The 23138-nt window shown below is 38.0% G+C and overlaps 1 protein-coding gene across 1 annotated transcript in view; it reads right to left on the bottom strand.

The window, feature by feature from the left end:
• LOC116505357 (kinesin-like protein KIF26A) overlaps nt 1–23138 on the bottom strand; it is a 167507-nt gene that overhangs the window by 79726 nt on the left and 64643 nt on the right. Inside the window, exon 3 of the mRNA XM_032212583.1 lies at nt 14092–14607. Within this exon, the coding sequence (XP_032068474.1) occupies nt 14092–14607 (516 nt within the window). The remainder of the gene's footprint in view (nt 1–14091; nt 14608–23138) is intronic.

Below are 23138 nucleotides of genomic sequence, written 5' to 3'. Positions count from 1 at the left end.
ATAGTTTCCAATCAATAGGAACTGACATTCTAAAATTCTCAGGAAGAATGCCTTCATTACAACCTTATTGTCATGTATCTAAAAACTTGGAAATTACTAAAAATCAAAGCATGCAATATCTAACTACAATTAATTCACTATATAGAGAACTTTCCTATTTTATTTTCCTTTTCAGCAAGGGGAGACTTTTTATCTTTTTCTAACAAAACTAATTGCCCACATCTGAGAAACCTATGTTGTTGCTGTTTTTAAAAAAATAAAATGCCAGTAACATAACAATGCCAGAGTAAGCACTGAAAGCAGAATCTCTCCTTTCATGATTTATGTCAAAGGAATAGAAATCTCACAAGCCCGTACACAAACTGTCAAATGGAGAATGGAGTTGGCTTGCCAAGATAAATTAATTAGGAAAACAGCAATTTCTATAGATGATCCATATCACTCTACTAAATGTTTAATTATTCAATTAACACACTTAAAATCAGCAGTTAAACAAGTTTTGCTATGCTGACAGAAGATAAATTTTTTTAAAAAAATGTGTTCCTCATTGAAACATTTTCTAGGACTTTTGTGATAATATGATGAAGTGACCTGATGCCATAGTTTTAAACTTAGTATTTGTACTTTTTCTTGAATGTGATGGTTAAGTATATTGGCTGCAGAGAAAAGAGCAACACATATTCAGGATCAGCAATAAAAGCATAAACACCAAAATGAGAATAGAATTTATGGATCAAAGTAGCTCTTCCTGTCTTGATGATTCAGATATATTAGATTACAAAAATTTCCAGTCAGCAAAACCCTATGTAGGTTGGGAAGCATGGTAATTCCAATCCCAAAATTTTTAGAGATTGTTGAGGAAGGCTTGAGGAAGAATGAATTACTTTATAACCATTACTGATCTTATCACTGTGCAGTGCATTTCTATATGGAGTTGCCTTTGGAGATGATTTAGGCATTACAATTATACCAAAATACCCTAGAACATCTGCTAACAAGGATGAGCATATTTAGCACTACAGTATTATTGCTTCCATCATTGGAATAATTGCCATCAGGCTTCAAGATACAATCTAAGCTCCCAGTTTTAAGACATAAAAAATACTTCACTCATATAGCTTGGCTTTCATGCATACCAGGACAGTCTGTTTCAAATACTGGTGGTTCATTTATGCATTCCACGAAGAGATGCTGAATGTCCCCACTTTCCATGAGTTAAATGGGATGAGGACCAAGAAGTGTCCTTCTCTGTGGTGGTCTCCACACTATGGAAGAAACTTCTCCCCAGAGTTCATGAAGACACTTTCCTGGTTGCTTCTTCATTCTGAGTTGGATAGCCAGTGTGCAGTGCACTGTACAAGGCCTTTTTTTTACATTTGTTTTTATTTTTGAATAAACACCAACAGACAAAACACACACAAAAAAACACAAAACCATCTTCCATTACAAATTGTAGAAAGTGTGCCGATTGGTTACAAAAACTTCTGTGCATCCCTTCCACAGTCACCACATATATTTTAAAATCATATATCATATATTTTAAGAAGCCAGACTGCAAATGCACCATTAGCCTCTTTAAACTCCTCCTATTCTTACATGAAACACAAACCCCCAACCAATCAGAACACACCTCCACCCAATCAGAACACACCTCCACCCAATCAGAACACAGCCAAGCTCCAACCCAATCAGCTCAAACCCCCACTGGCAGTTAAAAGGAAGAAACAGCCTAGATCTCACATTGCTCCTGGAAGCACGAAGCCTGAAGATGACGAATGAGACTTCGTCGAAACGTCGCCAAAACACCTCCAATTTTACACGGGAGAAAACCCGAATAACCAAAGACCTACATATTAACACCCGCAAAAACCTCAGAAAACGTATGTATGTATGTATGTATGTATGTGTGTGTGTGTGTGTGTGTGTGTGTGTGTGTGTGTGTTTTCTCATCATACCTCAACCTTCATTTGATTATAATTGTTTTTACATCCTTTTATATAAAATATTCCAGATTTAAAGCAAAACCACATAATGACATTCCATTAGCTCTTCCCAATATCATCCAGTGACATTACATCTTTATAACATGTTCTGAATAAAAATTGGTTATATTTAATAGAGTTTTGTAGTCACCATTTGCAATTTATATCAAATTTCCTCTTATCAGACCAATACATATATATGCATATTATAATTATCAAACAATTATTTAACTGTATCTATTATCACTTCATTTTACACATAATGCTCTAAATTTTTGACTTATTATTTTATTATTAGCTTTCATTACATCAACCTGTGTCTTTCCAGTAATAGTGCAGTCTTATGTCTCTTGCCATTTGTGGCATTAGTATTCTGGTTATTTCCTTAGTAAGTTTTATATGGACTTCTCTTCGCAACTTATTGCTTATTGCATATCTTGTATAAGCTTGAAACTCTCCATCTGCTTCTTCGATCAGCTTATCTTTGGTTATCACTAATGCTTCTGACAAAATTTATCTCCTTAGTTCCATCAATTCTTTTCTCTTTTCTTCTGCTATACTTTGAAATCTGGGGTCTCCTCTTTCCATATTCCACTCTTTCCATTTCCAACCACACTCAGTTCACTGTCAGTATCAACAATTTTCTTGTCTCTTTGTTTATTTTTTCCTTCAGTTTTTAGAACTCTGACCTCTTCATTTGATGAACATCTTCAATTTTCCATCAAACTTTATTATTCTACGATCTATGTTCTCCAATCTCTTCTCAATTTTCTCTGTTACTTCTACTAATTTTTGAATTTCAAACATAATCTTTTGCAATGTTAAGGTTTCTTTTTCATGTTGCGCCATTCTTCCAACTTGAAAACACTGCCACTCTGGCATTCAAAACTTTTTATTAAATTTAAAACAAGTTCATTTATAATCTTTCAAGACAAGGCTTTGTTTTCACTCCACTCCAGCTGCCAATAAAGCTCCCGAAGAGCACCTGTATAAACAACCATGCTCTTCTCACTATTACTCTCTGTAAACAAGCTGAGGAACCTTGAACTGCAAAGCCAAATGATCAAAGAGAAAAAAATATATTTCCAAACCTTCCAGGCCTCTATCACCTTCTCTTGAGATGAGCAGCTATATAAATTTAATTCATTAATAAATGAATGAATGAAATGAAATATCTGTAATTATAGTATGTGATGCATTTCTTCTGAATCTAGATTGGGGAATTAAGACCAACTTGCTTTTTATTATCTCATAGGCTCCAACTATGGAGCGTTAACTTTAACTACCAACGGTTATGGCCAGGTTTAAGAACTCTACTCTCTGGATGAGACACAGAGGAAGTACCAAAAGTATAAGTCAAAGTACCTTGAGAACACTGAGTTCTCAAGGGGAGCACAGATTGCTTGTCTAGGCCTGTAATTTATAAGGCTTACCAGTAGGTGATAAGAGTTAGGAGAGGACCAATCCTATGTCAGTGACAAATATCTATCGCATTAGTGTTTGGATATGGGAAAAGAGATGGAGGAATACTGCAAGAAATGCTATGAGTCTGGAAGAAAAAAGATGAGTGATTAGCGAAGGAAGATAGGAAATGAGATTTGAGGTGACTGGGTAATATCTTTCAAGGTTATCTCAGATTTTTTTCTAATCATATGGACAAGTCCTTGGCAATATAAACTCTGGTACCTATGGGTTGGATCTATTCATTTATGTGGCTCCTAGAGAGAACTAATGAGATGAGTCTTGAAATGTGCCTTGGAGGAAGTGCCTTGGAGGAGGTGCTGCTGCATCTCCTAAAGAAACCAACTCGTGATCTAGCCATATTGAATACCTATTTGAAGAAGGTATTGGAGTAGGTGGTAGAAATTCCAAATATAAAGACCCTGGATGAATGGATTGATTATTAATCTGGACTTCTTTTATATGGATTTCAGATTGAGGTGTGGAGTTGAAACTCCTCTAGTGAATGTCAGTCAGGAGGAATGGCCTTCTTTTCTGTCCCTAGTTTACAACACTGAGGAAGCTTCACAGGTGGGGAAAGCACTGTACCATGAGCTGGTACTAGCTAGAATTTTATAACCTCAAACTACTCAGCCTTTCTCCAATGTACTGTTTTTCAGCTGGGGTCAAACTAGAACTTTTTGCTGGTGAGAAATGTAAAATTTGGGAACTATATTTCAAATCTACCTGGAACACACATGGTGAGGAAAACTAGGGAATAAAATGGCTCTTAGATAATCTAGGGCACTGGCCAGCACTAATCTCACTGCTGCCCTACATGACTAAGAATATACAAAAAACTCTCTCAGAGCTGGGTATTGCAGGAAAAGATTAATAGTAGTTGGCTATCATGCACAAAGTTTCAGCTATCATGAGTCATTTCATCATTCCAAAACCTAGAAATACGGAGAAGAGATCTAAAAACAATGATTTACACCAGTAAGCCTTTTCTTTAAAAAATGCAATATGAAATTGTTCATAGGTTTTGATCCTGTTTTGACTGGTGTGCTGACATACAAATCTAAAAGAGGTTAAGTAGTTTTATTACTTAGTTTAAAACATCTCACAGTGGACACAGCTATTAGAATGGAAATGTAACAAGTCTCCAAAAAACAGAAATGTGCTTGCTCATGAAATAATAATAGTCTCACTTTAAAATGCTTTAGCTTAAAATTCTATGATCCATGATTGTTAAATAGAATAAATATTATACAAATTTTTACTTTCCCTGTGGAATTTCAAAGAACATAAAACCTTCCTGGTAGCATATAGGCTGCATACACATTTGGCCAAGATGTCAGTAAAATTATACACTACAATTGCCACTACAAGTACAGTAAAATGCTTTTTTCTAGAAAAATATTTCTCAGCATCAACTTTTTACTGCTCCTTGCCAATGATTCCAATGGGGCTCATTAAAAAACAGCATAAGAGGAATTTTATGATTAAACTTCATTTCTAAAGAGATTTTTAATACCTGCAGCTGCTGCACAGTAGCAAGAAAACTACCACTGCTGTCTATGTCTAAATATGTACTTCAGAGTTTTACATATTCAGTACAGGTAATCTATCCCATAAAACATCTAGGTAAGAATTTTGTGCCTATTATTTGAACTGTTGGTGATATGTGTGTGCGTGTGTATCACTCCACTTACAGCATCAAAGCCAGCACTCCACACACCCCCACCAAGATTTATAGAAAGACGACAGCTCCGACCACGCCTTACTCGCACAAGCATGAAGCCGAAAACACCAGCCTGAAGAGGGCGAGTGGGACCTTGCTGAAACGTTGCCAAGACAATCTCAATCTTACATGGGAAAAGACCCGAATACAACAAGATCAGCATACCTACACCCGTGAAAATGTTTTCTTGGCAGGATTTTTCAGAAATTGTTTGCCACTGCCACCTTCCTAAGGGGGATGCAGTGGCTTGGTGGCTAAGACACTGAACTTGCCGATCAGAAAGCTCAGCAGTTTGGAAGTTTGAATCCCTAGTGCCACATAACAGAGTGAGCTTCTGTTACTTGTCCCAGCTTCTGCCAACTTAGCAGTTCGAAAGCATGTAAAAATGCAAGTAAAAAAATAGGAGCCACCTTTGGTGGGAAGGTAACAGCGTTCCATGTGCCTTCGGCATTTAGTCATGCCGGCCACATGACCACGAAGACATCTTCAGACAGCGCTGGCTCTTTGGCTTTGAAATGGAAATGACCACCACCCCTAGAGTCAGGAACCACTAGGACCGGGATGGCGAACCTATGGCACGCATGCCACAGGTAGCACGTGAAGCCATTTGTCAGGGCACGCGAGGCGCTGCCCTGTCAGCTGGCCAGCACATATGAGCGCATTGGCCAGCTGAGTTCACCCTTTTTTAAAGCCATTTTTCGCTCTCCCCAGGCTCCAGAGGCTTTATAGGAGCCTGGGGAGGGCGAAGAGCCTCCCCCGCCCCCAGAGGCCGTCCAGAGGCTTCATGAGCTTCCCTGAAGCCTCTGGAGCGCATAAAAATGGCCCTATGGGCAAACCGGAAGTTTGGGAACAGACTTCCGGTTTGCTTGGAGGGTCATTTTGACTGCTCTGGAGGCTTCAGGGAAGCCTCCTGAAGGTCCCTGAAGCCTTCGGAGTGCTCAAAACGAGTTTCCAAGCCTGTGTTAATATTGGTCATGCTGGGCTGAGAATCAGATAACTGATCAGAAGCACAATTTTGGATGGAATGGCTCCTTGGGAGAAATGTTCAAGATCTGCTTTGTTTCTGAACTAAGCAAGTTCGATTCAGATGGAGGCTTGCATCCTACATCAAAAAGTTTACCACTTGGAAATAATCTAGCAATGAAAACAACACCCACACAGTATATTTTTGTAACCAGTTTTATCCTGAATTCTAAACTGCTTTTGTGGATTTTGACATTTTATGAAAACTTTGCTTTATCCTGATTTTCTGGCTCTTCTTTGACTTAATGAAAATACTTGCATTCCTTTAGATGAATTTGTGGTTTAATTCCTTGTCTGCCTCTTGTATTTTAAAGCAGTTCACATCCCTATGGGACAGAAGAATTCATGGTGAAACAGGACAAAGGCTTACATAAAAGAGATGATTTTTTCTCACCTAATTATTGATCATGTAATCTGTTGTTCATTCTTCCTTTATGCAATAAAGGATTTGCAGTATAAATCATCCCTTTAGTCTGAAAGCCAAAGGTTCGATCATACTAAAGTAATTACTACAGTGTAAATCTTGATGAAAAATGAGAAACCAACAACATGTAATATAAATTCAGCCAAGCCTTGGTATCTGTAGTTAGGGTTCACTGGACCTAATTGGATTAAGTTAACTCTTTTCACAAATTGTTGAGTCCAATACCTTCCCCCAAATTTTACTTTATTTTTTTAATTAAAGGAAGCTTGTGGTTTTGTCAAGAGATTTTTCAGAATACAATTCAGGAACTTTTAGATTTGTCTGCTTATGGTAGGTAGGCATGGAATTCAACATAACAGTCAATATATATGAAGTTACCCTTCTAGTTAATTTTTTTAATTGCTTTAAAGTAGGTAACAAGCCTGGATTTACTCGTTTAAAATATCTTTAATTGCATACAAGTGCTATTTTAAAATCCTTAACAAAACCTCAATAATTGTTCCTCAGTTGCAGCAGAAAATTACCTCATCTTAGTTTCAAAAGTTCTATTTGTATGCCTAATAATCCCATCATTGATTACTGTGACTATATTCTAATTATAAATCCATTACTGCCTGAAAAGTGAAATAAAATCAATAGCACACATAAAGAGGGAAAAAAGAGAATTAAAACTTCACTGTGCTATTATATACAGATTCTGTCATGAAACAATTCCATGTTATTAACAGGAGTATAATAAATATCTTTCAATTAGTACACCAAAATTGTTCTTGAGATGTACAAAAAAAAATCTTGCCTTTTTTGAGCTGAACGCAACTCCTGGGGACTTTCATAACTGTACACATGTAGTCTCCTTGGCAACATCAAAGAAGTGGTTTACCTTGTGAAACATGAAAGTCTTGCACTGATTTGGCACAACCAGAAATAGAACAAATGCAAAAATAGTTGTCTTGCATCACAAAATGTGCGTGTTATAACATTCACTGAAACTGAAAGTGATATGGCTTGTTTGCCACATCTGTTTCTTAGAATATTTCTTTTATTTCATTTATCAAATTTATTTGCCACCCATCTCACAATTTAGGCGACTGAATGACAATATTAACCATTATAATTAAACAATTATAATTCCTGTATAGTAATGAAGTTTTATTTTTCATCTCTCCAAGTACTTTACAGTATCTTAACTATCGCTACAATTTATTAGCTTGCAGACAATATAAAGATTAAAATAAAGAATTGTTGCCTATTTAGTGATTTGGGGGTTTCTTGGGAGTTGGGAGATTGATAAATTGTTTCTGTTTTATTATAACAGAATCCAATTTTGATCTCAAGGTTCTACAACTTTATTTTAAAGAAAACTTGAAACCTTTTTATTTCAACATGCTTTTGGTTTTAGCTGATTGATTGTGGACACTAACCTTGGTCTGATTTAGAGTTTATCTTTCATTTGTGTGATTTTTATAGTCATTATTCTGATTTATTTATTCTAGGGAGGTATTTTTGTTGATATGACACACTATCAAATCCTTTGAGACTAGGCCAGAACATAAATAAATAAACAAAATATGATTAGCTGGCTCCACCCCATCATGATTAATTCTGTTCCATTACTGGGCATTCGATCGGTGGAATGTATGGCCTGGATTAACACCTTTAAATGGTGGTTTGGGTGCTTTTTCTGGCAGTTCCTGGCAGCTACCTCTCCCTGGCATTTGCAGACTCCCATATTTTTTGCTGGGAGAAAGAGCTGCTGAAGAAACTACATCTGCTAGGTTTTACGGAAGATGCCTTGGGAAACTACTGCCTTAAGGATGCCCAATTTAGGGTAGTCCAACAGCTTGTGGACATTGATTTATAATATCTACGAGCCAGAGCCAACAAAACTTGCTCCCCCCTAACTCTCAACCAACTTAATAATTATGGATTGAGATGGCTTCCTATTTTTATACTTTAACCATTCCCAAGTATAGAAGAGCTTTTTCCCTAGCTCGCTTTAATGTCTTGCCCTCAGCACTTTTGGATGGTCGTTTTAAGAGGCTCTCGATTAACGAGCGGCTATGGCCTTGTGACAGAGCCGAGGTTGAAACTGTGGAGCACATCCTTCTATTTTGCCCCATGTATAACACAGACAGATCTAAGTTACTGTCTCTTCTTGAAATCGTCCCTTCTAGACCTAATGGCTGTAATTTGTTTGTATATTGCCTTGGAGATGGCTCCTCATACATCACCTCTCAGGTTTCCAAATTTTTCTTAAGAGCTGTAACCATTAGAGGAGAATGCTGTAACTTCCCTTAATTAAGCTTTTGGTGACTGATTGCTATGATGCTATGATCAATTCTCTTATGTCTCTTTTGTAGTATTCGTGTTTTGGTCTGTGACCGTAAATAAAGTATATATAATCCTGTTCCATTCTTCTCAAATGATCATATGATTGACCTGCTCAAAAACTCTGCATTAGTAACCATCCATTGAACTGTTATTGAGTGTCTGTGCTTCAAAAAAATGCATCCTTTTATACCAAATACTGATAAAAGAAACAAAGAACTGAAGAGATCTTTGTGGGCCATCAATGCACATCCTTACTCATTCATAATAGCAATAGCAATAGCAGTTAGACTTATATACCGCTTCATAGGGCTTTCAGCCCTCTCTAAGCGGTTTACAGAGTCAGCATATCACCCCCAACAATCCGGGTCCTCATTTTACCCACCTCGGAAGGATGGAAGGCTGAGTCAACCTTGAGCCGGTGAGATTTGAACAGCCGAACTGCAGAACTGCAGTCAGCTGAAGTAGCCTGCAGTGCTGCATCTCGGCTCTAATAAAAATCCAAAACGGATGGAGAAAAATTGTGGGTACTCACCTAGAAAACATTCAAAACCAGAGAAATTTGGGGAGCTCAAGAAATTCATATGCAACTTTAAGAAAGCCACATTGTCATTTTTTTTCCTTGTATGTGATATATTAACACATTATGAAGGAATACAGCAAATAACTTTTGTTCACAGTTCATACGTTGGCCTCTTTCCCATAAATTCACAGATTTTAATCAATATCTATTAGAATCTTAACTGAAACCCAACTCAAATATATTTTTTACATTCCTCAACTTATTTCTTGAGAGTTTACTGAAACCATTTAGAACTGAACAGCTGTCATACTTCATCCAGGGATTATCTCTAAACCACACACAATTTGTATTCCAGTTTCTTAACTCTGAGGTGAACAAAAAGCTATTATGAAAATGTAGCATCCCTAATTACATTCTTCAATGGACAAAGAAAATGCAGTTATTCTACACAGAAATTATTTACAAAGGCATCACAAAAAATAAGGCTATCTTTATGACAAGTTTAACACTGGAACACATAAAGTGAAACTGTTACAATGAGGTATTTTGCTCTGTGACTTTTGCTATAAAATTGAACAAGACAGCTTAGGCTCGCAAGCCTTGTCCATCACAGATGATACACTCAAATACCAACCATGGCCACTAATTTAAATGTAAGATAACAAAGAAAACCTATAATTTGTTGCCTATCTTCAGAATTTCTGCTAAATCCTAAATAACTAGGGCTCAGTTTCTTGGCTGTATTAACGTACATGCAATAATTTTACTTGGTAACCATATAAATCAATTATTTATTGTTTTAATTGCTTTTTTGATATATATCGATATACAATGACCATATTGCTTGTAAAGTTCTGATTGGCATCCTCCCAGATTTTAATTGTATTCACTGTTTGAACATTGTTTTAGAGCTTTCTGTTGTCTTTTTTTTTTACTATTCCTTTATATGGATTTGAGGTTTGTTTGTTCTAATTTAAACTCTGGGAGGCATCCAGTCTCACATACATGAGATTACATTACTATATCAATTGAAAACTAAATAAATGTATTCTCCCTTTAAGAAGAAAAGAGAAGAGAAGAGAAGAGAATAGCATTGCATAACAGAGTTGAAAGGGACCTTGGAGGTCTTCTAGTTCAACCCCCCCCCCCCCCCCCGCCTAGGCAGGAAACCCTACACCACTACAGACAAATGGCTATCCAACATCTTCTTTAAAACTTCCAGCGTTGGAGCATTCACAACTTCTGGAGGCAAGTTGTTCTACTGATTAATTTTTCTAACTGTCAGGATATTTATCTTCAGTTCTACGTTGCTTCTCCCCTTGATTAGTTTTCATCCACTACTTCTTGTTCTACCCTCAGGTGCTTTGGAGAATAGTTTGACTCCCTCTTCTTTGTGGCAACCCCTGAGATATTGGAACACTGATATCATATCTCCCCTAGTCATTCTTTTCATTAAACTAGACACACCAAGTTTCTGAAACCGTTCTTCATATGTTTTAGCCTCCAGTCCCCTAATCATCTTTGTTGCTCTTCTCTGCACTCTTTCTAGAATCTCCAGATCTTTTTTACTTCGTGGCGACCAAAACTGAATGCAGTATTCCAAGTGTGGCCTTACCAAGGCATTATAAAGTAGCATTAACACTTCACGTGATCTTGATTCTATCCCTCTGTTTATGCAGCCAAGAACTGTGTTGGCTTTTTTGGCAGCTGCTGCACATGGCTGACTCATATTTAAATGGTTGTCCACTAGGATTCCAAGATTTCTCTCACAGTTACTACTATGGAGCAAGCCTATTTTCTGGAGTATTGACTATTCCTGCCAGCTTGGTGTCATCTGCAAGTTTGATGAGTTCTCCATTTATCCCCTCATCCAAATCATTGATGAAGATGTTGAAGAGTACTGGGCCTAAAACAGAGCCTTGGGGTACTCCACTGCATACTTCCCTCCATGTAGATGCAGTTCCATTGAGGACTACATGTTGAGTGTGGTTGATCAGCTAGTTATGAATCAATCTGGTGGTGATGCGTTCTAACCCACATTTTTCTGCTTTATCTAGTAGTAGGCTATGGTCTACTTTATCAAATGCCTTGTTTAGTATGGCATGATCTGTTTTTGATAAACCCATGGAGGCTTTTGGTTATTACTTTGTTTACTTCTAGGTGTTCGCTGATTCATTGCTTGATTATCTTTTCCAGAATCTTCCCTGGTATTGAGGTCAGGCTGATAGGTTTGTAGGGTTTTCTTTTTAATTTTTTTTTTCATTTTTTGAAATGGGAACCACATAAGCTCTTTTCCAGTTCTCTGGCAGTTCCTCGGTGCTCCAGGATCTCTGAAAGATATAGTTCAGTGGTTCTGAGATCTCATCTGGCAGTTCCTTCAGAACCCTGGGGTGTAATCCATCTGGTCCTGGTAATTTGAACTCGTCTAGGGTAAACAGGTACTTACCATTTTCTTCCCTATTTTAACTTGTGTTCCTAATCTGTTTTTTGTGGTGCTCTTTTTGATAGATTGGACTGGTTTTTCCTTTTGTGTAAAGACAGATGCAAAAAACGAGTTAAATAATTTTGCTTTCTCCCTGTTGCTGGTCACCTTCTTGCCACTTTCTTCCAGCAATGGACCAATTGTTTCCTTGACTTTTTTCTTGTTTTTAACATGTTGGAAGAAGCTCTCTTTTTTTTGCTATTTTTTTACTTTTGTCACAAGCCTTTCTTCATTGTGAGCCTTATATTTCTTCACTTCATTTTTACAGGCTTGGACTATTATCTGATATTCTGCCTTAGTTGTGTGCCTCTCTTTCCACTTTTTATACTTACCCTTTTTGTCTTTCAATTTATCAGAGAGTTCTTTATGCAGCCATGTTGGTTTCTTTTGAGAGCTATTATTTTTCTTCTTCGTTGGTATTATGCTAGACTGGGCTTTTATAATCTCAGTTTTCAAAATTTCCCAAGCTTCTTGAGTTGTTTTCCCCTTGAGGATTCTCATCCATGGAATCCTTCCAAACCTCTCTCTAAGTTTATTGAAATTATCTCTCTTAAAGTCCAAGACTCTAGTTTGACTTTGTGATACTACTTGTGCTTGCATAATGTTGAATTCCAATATTGCATGAATCATAATGCTGCACCACAAGCTCTTCCTCCTTTGGGGCATCCATGCAGCACTACAATGCTTATATAGGAAATGAGAGATGCTTGTGTAGAAAAGCCACTTTCATTAGTCTTAATTCCACTTTCCCTGAAACACGGCTGCCACTTACAGAGGAATGAAAATACTTCTCTCTCTTTTAAAATGAGGACCAGAAGGGGAAACCCCACTAGCATCATTCCAAGAGATTTGCATTTGGTAAGTAAAGCATGGCAATGGCAGCTCTGATATTAGCTCTTGAATTACAGGTAGTCTCAATGCTACAATAGCACTGAAAAAGTAACTTACAACCGTACCTCAACTTATGACCATTGCAGCAGAATCCTCATGGTTCCCCCCTTGGTCACATGATCAAAATTTGAGAGTTTGACAACTGGCATGTATTTATGACAGTTACAATGTCCCATGGTCATGTGATCACCATTTGCAATCTTCTGAGTTGATTTCCAAAAAGCAAAGTCAATGGACGAAGCCAGATTCACTTAATATTATTCCCTTAACAACTGCAGTGATTTGCTTAACAACCCCAGCAAAAAAGTTCATAAAATTGAGTGTGACTCACTTAAAAACTGCCTTGCTAGGAACAGACATTTTGGTCCCAATTATGGTTATAGGTTGAGAACTATCTGCATTCAATCTTTTAGAAAAGGGGTAGAAGGTGAAAAGTACCGGGAACTCCTAGGTTTCAGACATGGATAGTATTTGAAATGATGAGATGGATGGTATCAGAATGGTAAAACAAATTCTTCTTACAGGAATGGCCAAGAAATCAGGAGACTATGAGTTCTAGTTTCATCTTAGGCACGAAAGCCAGCTGGATGCCCTTGGACCAATCATCTGTCTAACCCAGTGGTGGGTTCCTACTGGTTCAGACCAGTTCGATCGAACTGATAGTGGTTTGGCGGCCTGGGTCGCTAGAACCAGCAGTGACCAAGGACTGCCATGCACCCCCAAACCGGTTCCCCGGGCAGTGCTGTCAGCACCACCATCTTATTTTTTGGTTCTGCGCATGCGCAGAACAATTTTGATTGCAATGCGCACATGCACGCAGTGTGCATCACATGCATGTGTGCATGGCGTGCAGATGAGCAAACCAGCAGTAGTGCCTGTCGGAACCCACCCCTGGTCTCCCCCATCTCATAGGATTGTTGTTTGGGGCAAATAGGAGGATCAAAATATTAAGTTTGCCACCCTGAATCACTTTTAAAGTATTAAAGGATAAAAATCTATTAAATGAGTACATTCCAAGAGGTCATTCAGCATTACATACCCATGTAATTGTGCCACTGATTTCATTGGGTAAAGAACAATGAAAGAAAAAAAACATATTGACAGAATGCAGAAAAAAGAAAAATAGGATTCAGTGAACATCCCAACTCCTGGATCCCTTCAGACAAAAACCCAGTGATAGGTAAAAGCTTTCAAGACAGAGGCAACAAAACCTGTAACTATGTGGAATATCAGAAACAGTAGGCAGTTACTTACTAGACAAGCTTGAGGAAGAAAACTGTTTACTCGGGAGATACTCCACATCCCTTCAAGGTACTGCTGAGCCTGGATCGTTACTGAGCTCAGTGCCCCACTAAGGCCACTGGGAGCCACTGTCACTTGAACGCTGGAGTTTGGGAAGCCACCTGCACCTTGTGGCCACCCTAGTCCCTTCTTCCTCTCCGTCCCAGAGAAAAAGTGTGTAGTTTTGCCAGGCTGTCTACCCCCCTGTCCAGCCATGAGAGACAAGTCCCTTTGAGAAGAGACACTGACCATGTTTTGGGAGGTCAATCTTGGTATCACAGCAGCCATTGCCGCAGCATTTGTGGAGGTTTCTGTTGCCTCTTGACAGCTGGCTTGGTCAAGATTGTGGATGACCTGGATTGCTTCTTGCTTCAGCTGATTCAGGTGGGCAGCACAAACATCACACCTGCTTTCTCCTTCACTCCTAGGTTTCTGTAAACATTCAGGCACTTGAAGCTTGTCAAAAATTAAAGCTGATAATTGTGGGTCCTGGAAAACAAAAACAAGAGCAGAAACACAATGAGTCAGGACCAAAGAATACAAAGAAAGTTTTAAAAAATCAAATATTGGGGTAAAAACTATATTATATTAACCAGGTTAATATTAACTACGGTATTTACTCCACTAGCCCAGAACTGCCTCACCCAGAATCACAGCAGCTTCTTCCAGGCCTGAGGCAAACCGCTCTCAAATCTCTTTAATGTAATCTTGGATCTAAATGGGATATCTATTGCAAAGTCTTCATTCTGGCACTAAGCCACAATTTTTCTCAAAAAGCATAGATAAATGATTGGGCCATCTATTAGATTACGATATTTCTATTTCAACATGCAGTAGACTTTATGGTCTCCAGTGGAAGTCATTCTTACTACGGGTAAACATTCTAATTGTATATGCCCAGAAGTGAGTTTAGTTTATTTTTCATTCATTCAAAGCTTACGAACCTCAAATATGTATCTAACATTCTCTTGAGGGGAAAAAATGACCCCAAAGGGGTTGCATTTTGAGTGGATATGCTCTGTTCAATTCTGAGCTCATAACTCTAAAATTCTCAAGGGTATGATTTTTGCACAAGTCTTCAGTTCAGAGATTCACAAAATTTATTGCTGGAGGAATAGAATGTTTCAGAGGACTTCCCATTCTAATTCTATTTCCCCCTGGAGTTTGCCAAATGCACCCCTGAAACAAGGACTTACAAGGTTGGATGGTTTTCAGAAGTGAATCCTTCAAACTAAAAGCAATTTAAGATCTTGCAGATATAGTGCTCCAGCCTGTTTCAGGACTAGACCACCCCAGAACACCTTAAATCACTTTCATTTTGGGATTCAATATGATCTAGAGCAGGGGTGTCAAACTCAAGGCCCAGGGGCCGGATCCAGCCCACAGGGTGCTTAGATCTGACCCGCAGGGCCACGCAGGAAACAGCCCATTTTCGCTGGCAGAGCCCTCGGGCCGCCACATGCATCCCTGACATGAGTGACGTATAGCTGGCCACCCCCACCCCTCCTCCCAAGGTCAAACATAATGCTGATGCAGCCCTCAATGAAATAAAGTTTGACACCCCTGATCTAGAGGGAAACAAAAAGTTACTGAGTTCTCAGGAACATTCCATTCCCAGATCAAGGAATTTAACATAACCTTGCTCTTGTTCATTGGTTTATTAGAACTTCAGAGTTCCAATTTTTTAAAAAGTAGATCTTGGCAGCCTGAAATTTCTCTGCACAGTAATTTAAAAAAAAAACTTAAAAAGAAATATTTTAGGATTCAAGTGTGAACTGTAACTTAGCTGTTAGATATGAGAGAAATACCGTTCTATACAATCTCCTCCTTAGATGTGATTACATATGAATGTATTAGGCTATCACACACTTAAACATCATCTGAGTCCTTGGCAGACCCTTCATAGTTGATTAATAAGCCATAATAAGCCCCATCACTCCATAATGCCCAGCGTGAAAATGATTATCAGGCACTAACAATAGAGCTTGCGGTGCACTTGATAACTGCTCGTGTATTTGCCTTCTAATTAGCTTTCCATTTAAAAAAAACAATGATAACTAGGGATGGACAAATCCAGCCTGTTCAATATCACTTCACAACTCATTTTTTACACCAGTTTTCCATTCTTTTTCTGTATCAAGCTATGTTTAAAAAAAACAAAGACTCTGCCAGAGAATGTGCACTTTTATATATTTGTCATGTAAATATTTGGGAAAGCAATGTCCTTTAATTTAAATGTTATACTTTCTACTTCTGCCAATTATATAGATTTTACCTGATTTTTTTTAAAGATAATGCCTGTTTTTTGTAAGATAATCCTCCAAATATTAAAAGGAGCAACAAAAGCTATATCCTGGAATGCATTAAACAGTAATCTAAACACATTTTCCCTCATTGCTAACAAAGTCTAATATATTTAAGTTTATCCTGCTCTGAAACAAACTTACTATTTGCAGATATTTTTTATTGAAACCATAGCTACATGTCAAAATCTTATAATGAAAGAACCATGTATACCGGAACACCTAACGTTAAAAAAACCCTAGCTTATCCTGTTAGCCTCTCTATTGTTATTTGTGTCTCTAATCATAATTAGAAAAATTGTACTATAGACCATCCAACCAAGCAGAAGAATCATAGAGTTGGAAGGCAGCTTGGAATCAGAAGAGATGTCTTCCAATCCAACCCACTGCCCAAGGCAAGAGTCCTTATGCCATGTCAGATATCAGATCAATGGTAGTACCTCCAGGAAGGATATGTCCTGACAGCTCATAAATTAAGCATGAGAAAGCAACATTTATTCTTATTTTATTTTATTTTTTATTTTTATTATTTTTATTTTTTTTTATTAAATGTATGTGCCACCCATCTCACCATCGCAGTTACCAAAAGAGACAATATAGATTTGGACTCCATCAACAGAGATTCAGTGACAAGATGATGCAAAGTTGCTATACTGCCTTTATGCTGTACTAGTCAAATCAAACCTGGAACACTGGCTCCAGTTTGCCATTAAACAAAAAGGATGCTGGGTAACTAAAAAAAGTTACAGAAAAGAGCAAAAGAATTGGGAGGGACTGGACTCAGAGTTCAATGTATGAAAAATGCTTTTTAAAATGAGTATTCTAAAGAAGAGAAAAGTAAGGGATGACGTAACAGCAGTTTTCTATTATTTGAAGGGATGTCAAGCAATGGTGGGATTCAGCCAGTTCCCACCTGTTCGAAACAACCGGCTGTTAAGTTTCTGAGCAGTTTGGTGAACTGGTTGTTGGAAGAAATCATTAGGGCAGAGGACCGGTTGTTAAATTATTCGAATCCTACCACTGATGTCAAGGGAGGTGAGGATGTCTCCATAGCACCCGCAGGTAAAACCAGAACCAATGATTTGAAATCTTTTTATAAAAAATGATTTCAAACCTGAAAGAAGAAGCAATTTCCTGACTGTGGGAGCTATTACATAATGGAACAACTTGTCTCCTGCAGTCATAGGTGTTCCTCCTTGGAGGTTTCAAAAAAAGAATTGGGCAGCAATTTGCCCAGGATGGTCTGAGAATGAGAAACAGAGCTCAATATACCTTTCAGAAAATCAAAGATGGTATAAATGAAATATTGCTTCTCATAGTGGATACACTTATCTTAGTTTTCCCTTAGTTTAATAAGTTTGTCAGGCTTTCCAATTTCATTAAAAGCCTATTCAACTATTTTGGCATGAAGTGACAAGGGAACAAATCATAAGTTTCAATCATGGAAAAGCAGGGCTACTTTCAACTCTCTACAAAAATACTGCTTGTCTTCAGTCCAACTTTCTCATCATTTGCAAAACATAGATGCATTAAATTAGGACATCTTGATCATGCATTTTATTTGATGAGAAATTCAAGGAATCTGTGTTTCTTCCATGATGATATGCACATTAAAAAGCTAGCTTTAGACCATCACATACTCTACTTCCACTGAGTTTACCTCATACTTTATTTCAGAGTCAGGGTAAACAAGGAAAGGATAACAGGGAAAGGTATCTCCTTTGAGGGTTCCAAATAGTATCCAAAAATAAATCAGAGTCCAAGGCAAAGAATTGCTCAAAGTTCCAATTTATTAAGAGACTCATATTGGCACATCTGAGAAAACACGAATTTGAAAGCTTCCCAGTTTTCCCTACCCAGTTGAAAGTTCGAGATCTTGCCATCCACCCACAATTCCATCACATGGTCCAATTTCCCACTGCCATGCTGGCAGTTCCACCAGTTCTGGTCAGGTGCAGAGGTGCAGAGACAAAGGATGACCTTGGCTTTCTAGAAAGAATTTTGTTGTGACTACATAGTATGTGATTCCTTACAATCCCCCCTTCCATTTTCCCACAATAGAAAATGCATAGCAGAATAATAGAAAGTATGGCAGGCCAAAGACCCAAATGAAAAGAGGGCTGCAGGCCTGACATCTCCTTGGGCTTGCTTCCCCAACCAATGCTATTGTGAAGATTAAAAACAGGATTAAATACAGTTTGGGTATACATCTATAGTTAATACTAATGTTCTCCAACAGACCTATGCCCTATAATTCTATGTATATTTGCAAGTTTTGGAAAGGTTTGCTAATTTGGGAGGATGTTTTGGAAACAGTCTTAGTTAAGAGGTGATTTGCTTTGTCTGCTTTCATTACATCATATTAAAGCATCTCCAATCCTACAGTCTAGAATTTAAAAAGAAATCACTTGTCTATCCTGTGATTTGTTTGTGTAAGATGTTAACTACATAAAGAGCTCAAAGTAAGCCCTTGAAGTTGCATATGTCTTTTGGAAGTAGTCTAACCCTCTGACCATGGCAGACCTTCTATCATTCCAGACAAATGACTGTCTAATATTTTCTTGACAATCTCCAGCAATGGAGCACCCATGGCTCCAGGACACTATTCCATTGGTTAATTGTTCTCACCGTCAGGAAGTTTCTTCTTAGTTCCAAGTTGGCTCTCTCTTTAACAAACTCCCATCCATTACTTCTTGTTCTACCCAAAAGAGGTTTGGAGAATAAGTTAACCTCCACCTTTCATGTACCAGAAGGCATCTATCATGTCACCACTAATTCTTCTCTTCATTAGGTTAGCCGTATCTAATTTCCCTAACCATTCCTTGTACGATTTATCCTGCAGACACCTTATCATTTTAGTTGCTCTTCCCTGAACTCTTTCTAAGGCCTCAGTATCTTTTTTGCATTGTGATGACCAGAATTTGACATAGTATTCCAAGTGTGGTTTCACTAGTATGGTATGAAGAGATACTATCACTTCTCATGAACTTGATGCAGCCTAGGACTGCATTGGCTTTTTTGGCAGTTGCAGCACACTGCTGACTCATATTTAAGGGATGGTCCATTCAGACACCTAGCTCCCTCTCACAGTTATTGCTGTTGACCCAGGTACTACCTATTCTATATATACATACATTCATGTATGTATGTCGCAAATGGATTACAGGGTTGTAAGAAAGAAAAAAAGCAGATATGAGAAGGGTTCAAACCCTTTTTCCTAAAATTCAAAAGTTATTCTATTTCATGTATACAAGAACAACATAAGCAGTAATGGGTTATCAACAGAAAAGAATATTTGTAGCTCAGGATTGTGGTGTAATGGGTGTGTTGCCTAACACTGACATGTCCTCACTGCTTTCAAGCTGCTCTGGTTACCAGTCTGCTTCCGGCTGCAATACAAGATGATAATTATCAAGCCCTTGGTGACAGCCTCGGCTACTTGAGTGACCTCTGGCCTCCAAATGTTTCTGCCTATGCAGTGAGGTCAGGCAGGATGGGCATGCTCCAGGTCCTGTCAATTAAACAGAGTCACCTGGCAGATCCCAAGAAGTTTACCTTCTCAGTTGCATGCCTGCCTTCTGGAATGACATCCCCCAGGGATTCATATTGTTCTTCCTTTAATGGCATTCAGAAAATCATTAAAAATTTGGTTGTTCTCTGATAGGCCTTGGGATAGGATGACTGCAGACCCCCATGGGGTTTGGTTCTTTCTTTTAGTGTCTTTCAGTCAGTTGTGAGCCCCCCCCCCTCCACATCTATGCAGTTTTTCCTTATTAATTGTAAACTACCCAGAATCATTATCAAGTCAGGCGGCCTCAAATTTTAATTAAAATAAATAAGACATATAGCACATATGTGATTGATAAGCTCCCTTAATCACCATTCCAGTTCTCGCAAAGTACTTAACTCCTTGTTTTTTATTTTCATTACTATATACTAGCTATTTAGCACATACATACACACACACACACACACACACACACACACCAGTGAGCAAACTGACAGAACATTAGTTCTGCTCCTCAATAGGTATCACAAAGGACATTTTCCAAATTGTATGTCTAAATCCAAGCAATCGTGGCAAAGACATCTAACATTAGCATATTCTCCTGCCAAAGTTAGATGTATCTATTAGCAGGGAACGAAACTCTTAACTATTTACCGCCCCATTATTCCCTTTCCCTACAGACATATGCAAACTGTTTACCATATTAGTATACTGATTTATGAGTTCTGCTGAAAGGTATTTTAATTATAGCTTTTCCTTCGCTTTGGAACTGGAGACCTTAGGGGGAAAAGGGCTTTGAAGTTTGAAAGGAAGTTGCTGATATTGAGAGCAAAGGAAGGCCCCTCTCTAGCTACCTGCTGAGAGATGTTTTACACCTACAGAGAAAACTAAAGCTAGACTGCTGACTAGTCATAGCTACTAGCCATTTAAAAAGAGGGGGGCGAATCTATTCCTGTGCAGAAGCTGAATCTCAAAAGTCAGACTGAAAAGGTTGTAATATTCTTCTGGACATCACACAAAATAACTTTGCAGTATTATAAGTACATATTGTAACTGGAGGGGGAAGATCTGAATTAGATTGGGAAAATGTGACTACTCTTCTCCCATTGATATATAAAATCCTTCTTCCTATTTCAAATGACTTGGGAGATCCAGTCAAAATTCTCCCATGTCATATATAAACTATGATAAAATGCATTCGATCCTAACATACATTTATAATAAGAAAACAACTGGTGGTCCTTGACTTACAACCACAATTGAGTCCCAAATTTCTGTTGCTCGGTGACACAGGTCTTAGGTGAGGGTGCCTCATTTGATGTTAGTGATCACTGCAATTGTTAAGTTAGTAACACAGTTGTTAAGTGAACCTGGATTCCCCATTGACTTTGCTTGACGGAAAGTCACAAAAAAGTGATTACATGACCCCGGACATTGCAACTGTCATAAATATGAATCAGTTGCCAAGTGTCTGAATTTTGATCACATGACCATGGGGATCCTGCAAAGGGTCATAAATGTAAAAAACAGTCATAAGTCACTTTTTTCAGCGCTGTTGAAACTTTGAAGTCACTAAACAAATTGTTGTAAGTTGAGGACTACTTCCATCATTAGATTGTTATCCATATAAGAAAGTTTCTGTTGAATCTCTGTCTACTGAATGCATATTTATCAGGACAAAATAGAAGTGGTTTCTAGTTTTCCAGACATAATATGCAACCACTGAAGAGGTTTCTTTAGTAGACTTTGTGGCATTCTGATCCAGCGAAAGAGCTCTTCTGCACACAGAAGACATGGAGGTCCACTATCATATTCCTTCAGAAGAAGAAAATCTTCCTAACTAACCATTCATAGAGCACTGGACATCTCAGTTTATGATTAAGCCTAAAGCAGATGGCAACCATGTACAAGAGTTGCACTTGCTCAAATATTTGATACTTGAAATCCCTTGGCCCTTACTTCTATTTTTGGGAGTCCATCTTCAATTTCCATGCCAAGAAGCAACTAGCATAGTCTCCAGTAAGTGTAACTCAACATGTTATGGAAAATAGACAGCATGCATATTAGCGTAGTGAATTAGTGCAAGACTGGATTGTTAACCCTTTTCACAAACACAATAGTAACCAGTAAACCCAGGGAAAATCAGATGCAGCAAGGGACAGATAAATGTATCCTTTCTGCCTTGCCCATAAGCTGTTTCCTAAAATATTGAGTCTTCCTAAAAACACAAGGTCTTGACACAAGGGAAAGGGGTAGGGGGAGAGACTTAAAAGGACCAGTGCATCAAAATGTCTAACTCCCCACCAAATGATCAGATAGCAGCAAGGATGGGTGTTGATGCCAGATCTGTTAAAATATTCATAGTTCACCCTCTTATCAGTGAATCTCAAGGCACAATAAACATCAGTAAAACAATTAAAACACAACAGTAACAATAAAACCAACTACTTTCATATAAACTGCCTTGCTGGTGTGTTCTTTTTCATTTTAAGTGTTATTCAACTAAATTCTCCACTTTATACTGTTTTCGTGCATTGCTTTGGGCTCTCTCAAGACAGGGCACAAATAGAATTATTGAAATAAACAAATGTTAAAATGCTTAAAGCTAAGGCCATTAAAGTAATTACCTCATGATTCAATATATATATATATTATATAGCATGGTGAGATATGGCCACTAAAACATACACTCTCCCTCTACTTTGAGTAAATCACTCCATCTTCCCTTTCAGCTAGAGTAAAACCATCAGTCTTATTCTGGCCTTAGGAAATCATGCATTTCATAGTCCAAGAATCCTAATTAAAGCAGTTCCTTCCTTCCCTCCCCCCACCTCCCTCTTCTTCTTCTCATTCTCTGTTCTCAAGTAATATATTTTTTCAGTAGTGGGGTGTACAGAAGAGCCCTCTTGGCTGATTTTAATATTAAAACATATATATTGGGAAACATCCTCTCACAAGTGAGATCCTAATGCATTTAGGAAGACTCAAGTATTTGAGAATGGGAGAAAGCAAAATCTGGCGCTGCAATGGTTTTAAAAAGCACAGGAAAATTCTTTAGAAAAATTATCTCCCATCCATCGGGACTTTTCTGTCTCCATACATTGTTTACCTTGTTTAAAGATTAATGTCTGCACTGGTACTACACACCATAGAGATCATCCAACTAAAGCAAAATCAGTCTTACTGTAAGATTGTTTGCAGACATTTCC

The sequence above is a fragment of the Thamnophis elegans genome, chromosome 1, assembly GCF_009769535.1.
Source record: "Thamnophis elegans isolate rThaEle1 chromosome 1, rThaEle1.pri, whole genome shotgun sequence".
Lineage (NCBI taxonomy): Eukaryota > Metazoa > Chordata > Lepidosauria > Squamata > Colubridae > Thamnophis > Thamnophis elegans.
This window is presented reverse-complemented; position numbering and strand designations above follow the sequence as displayed.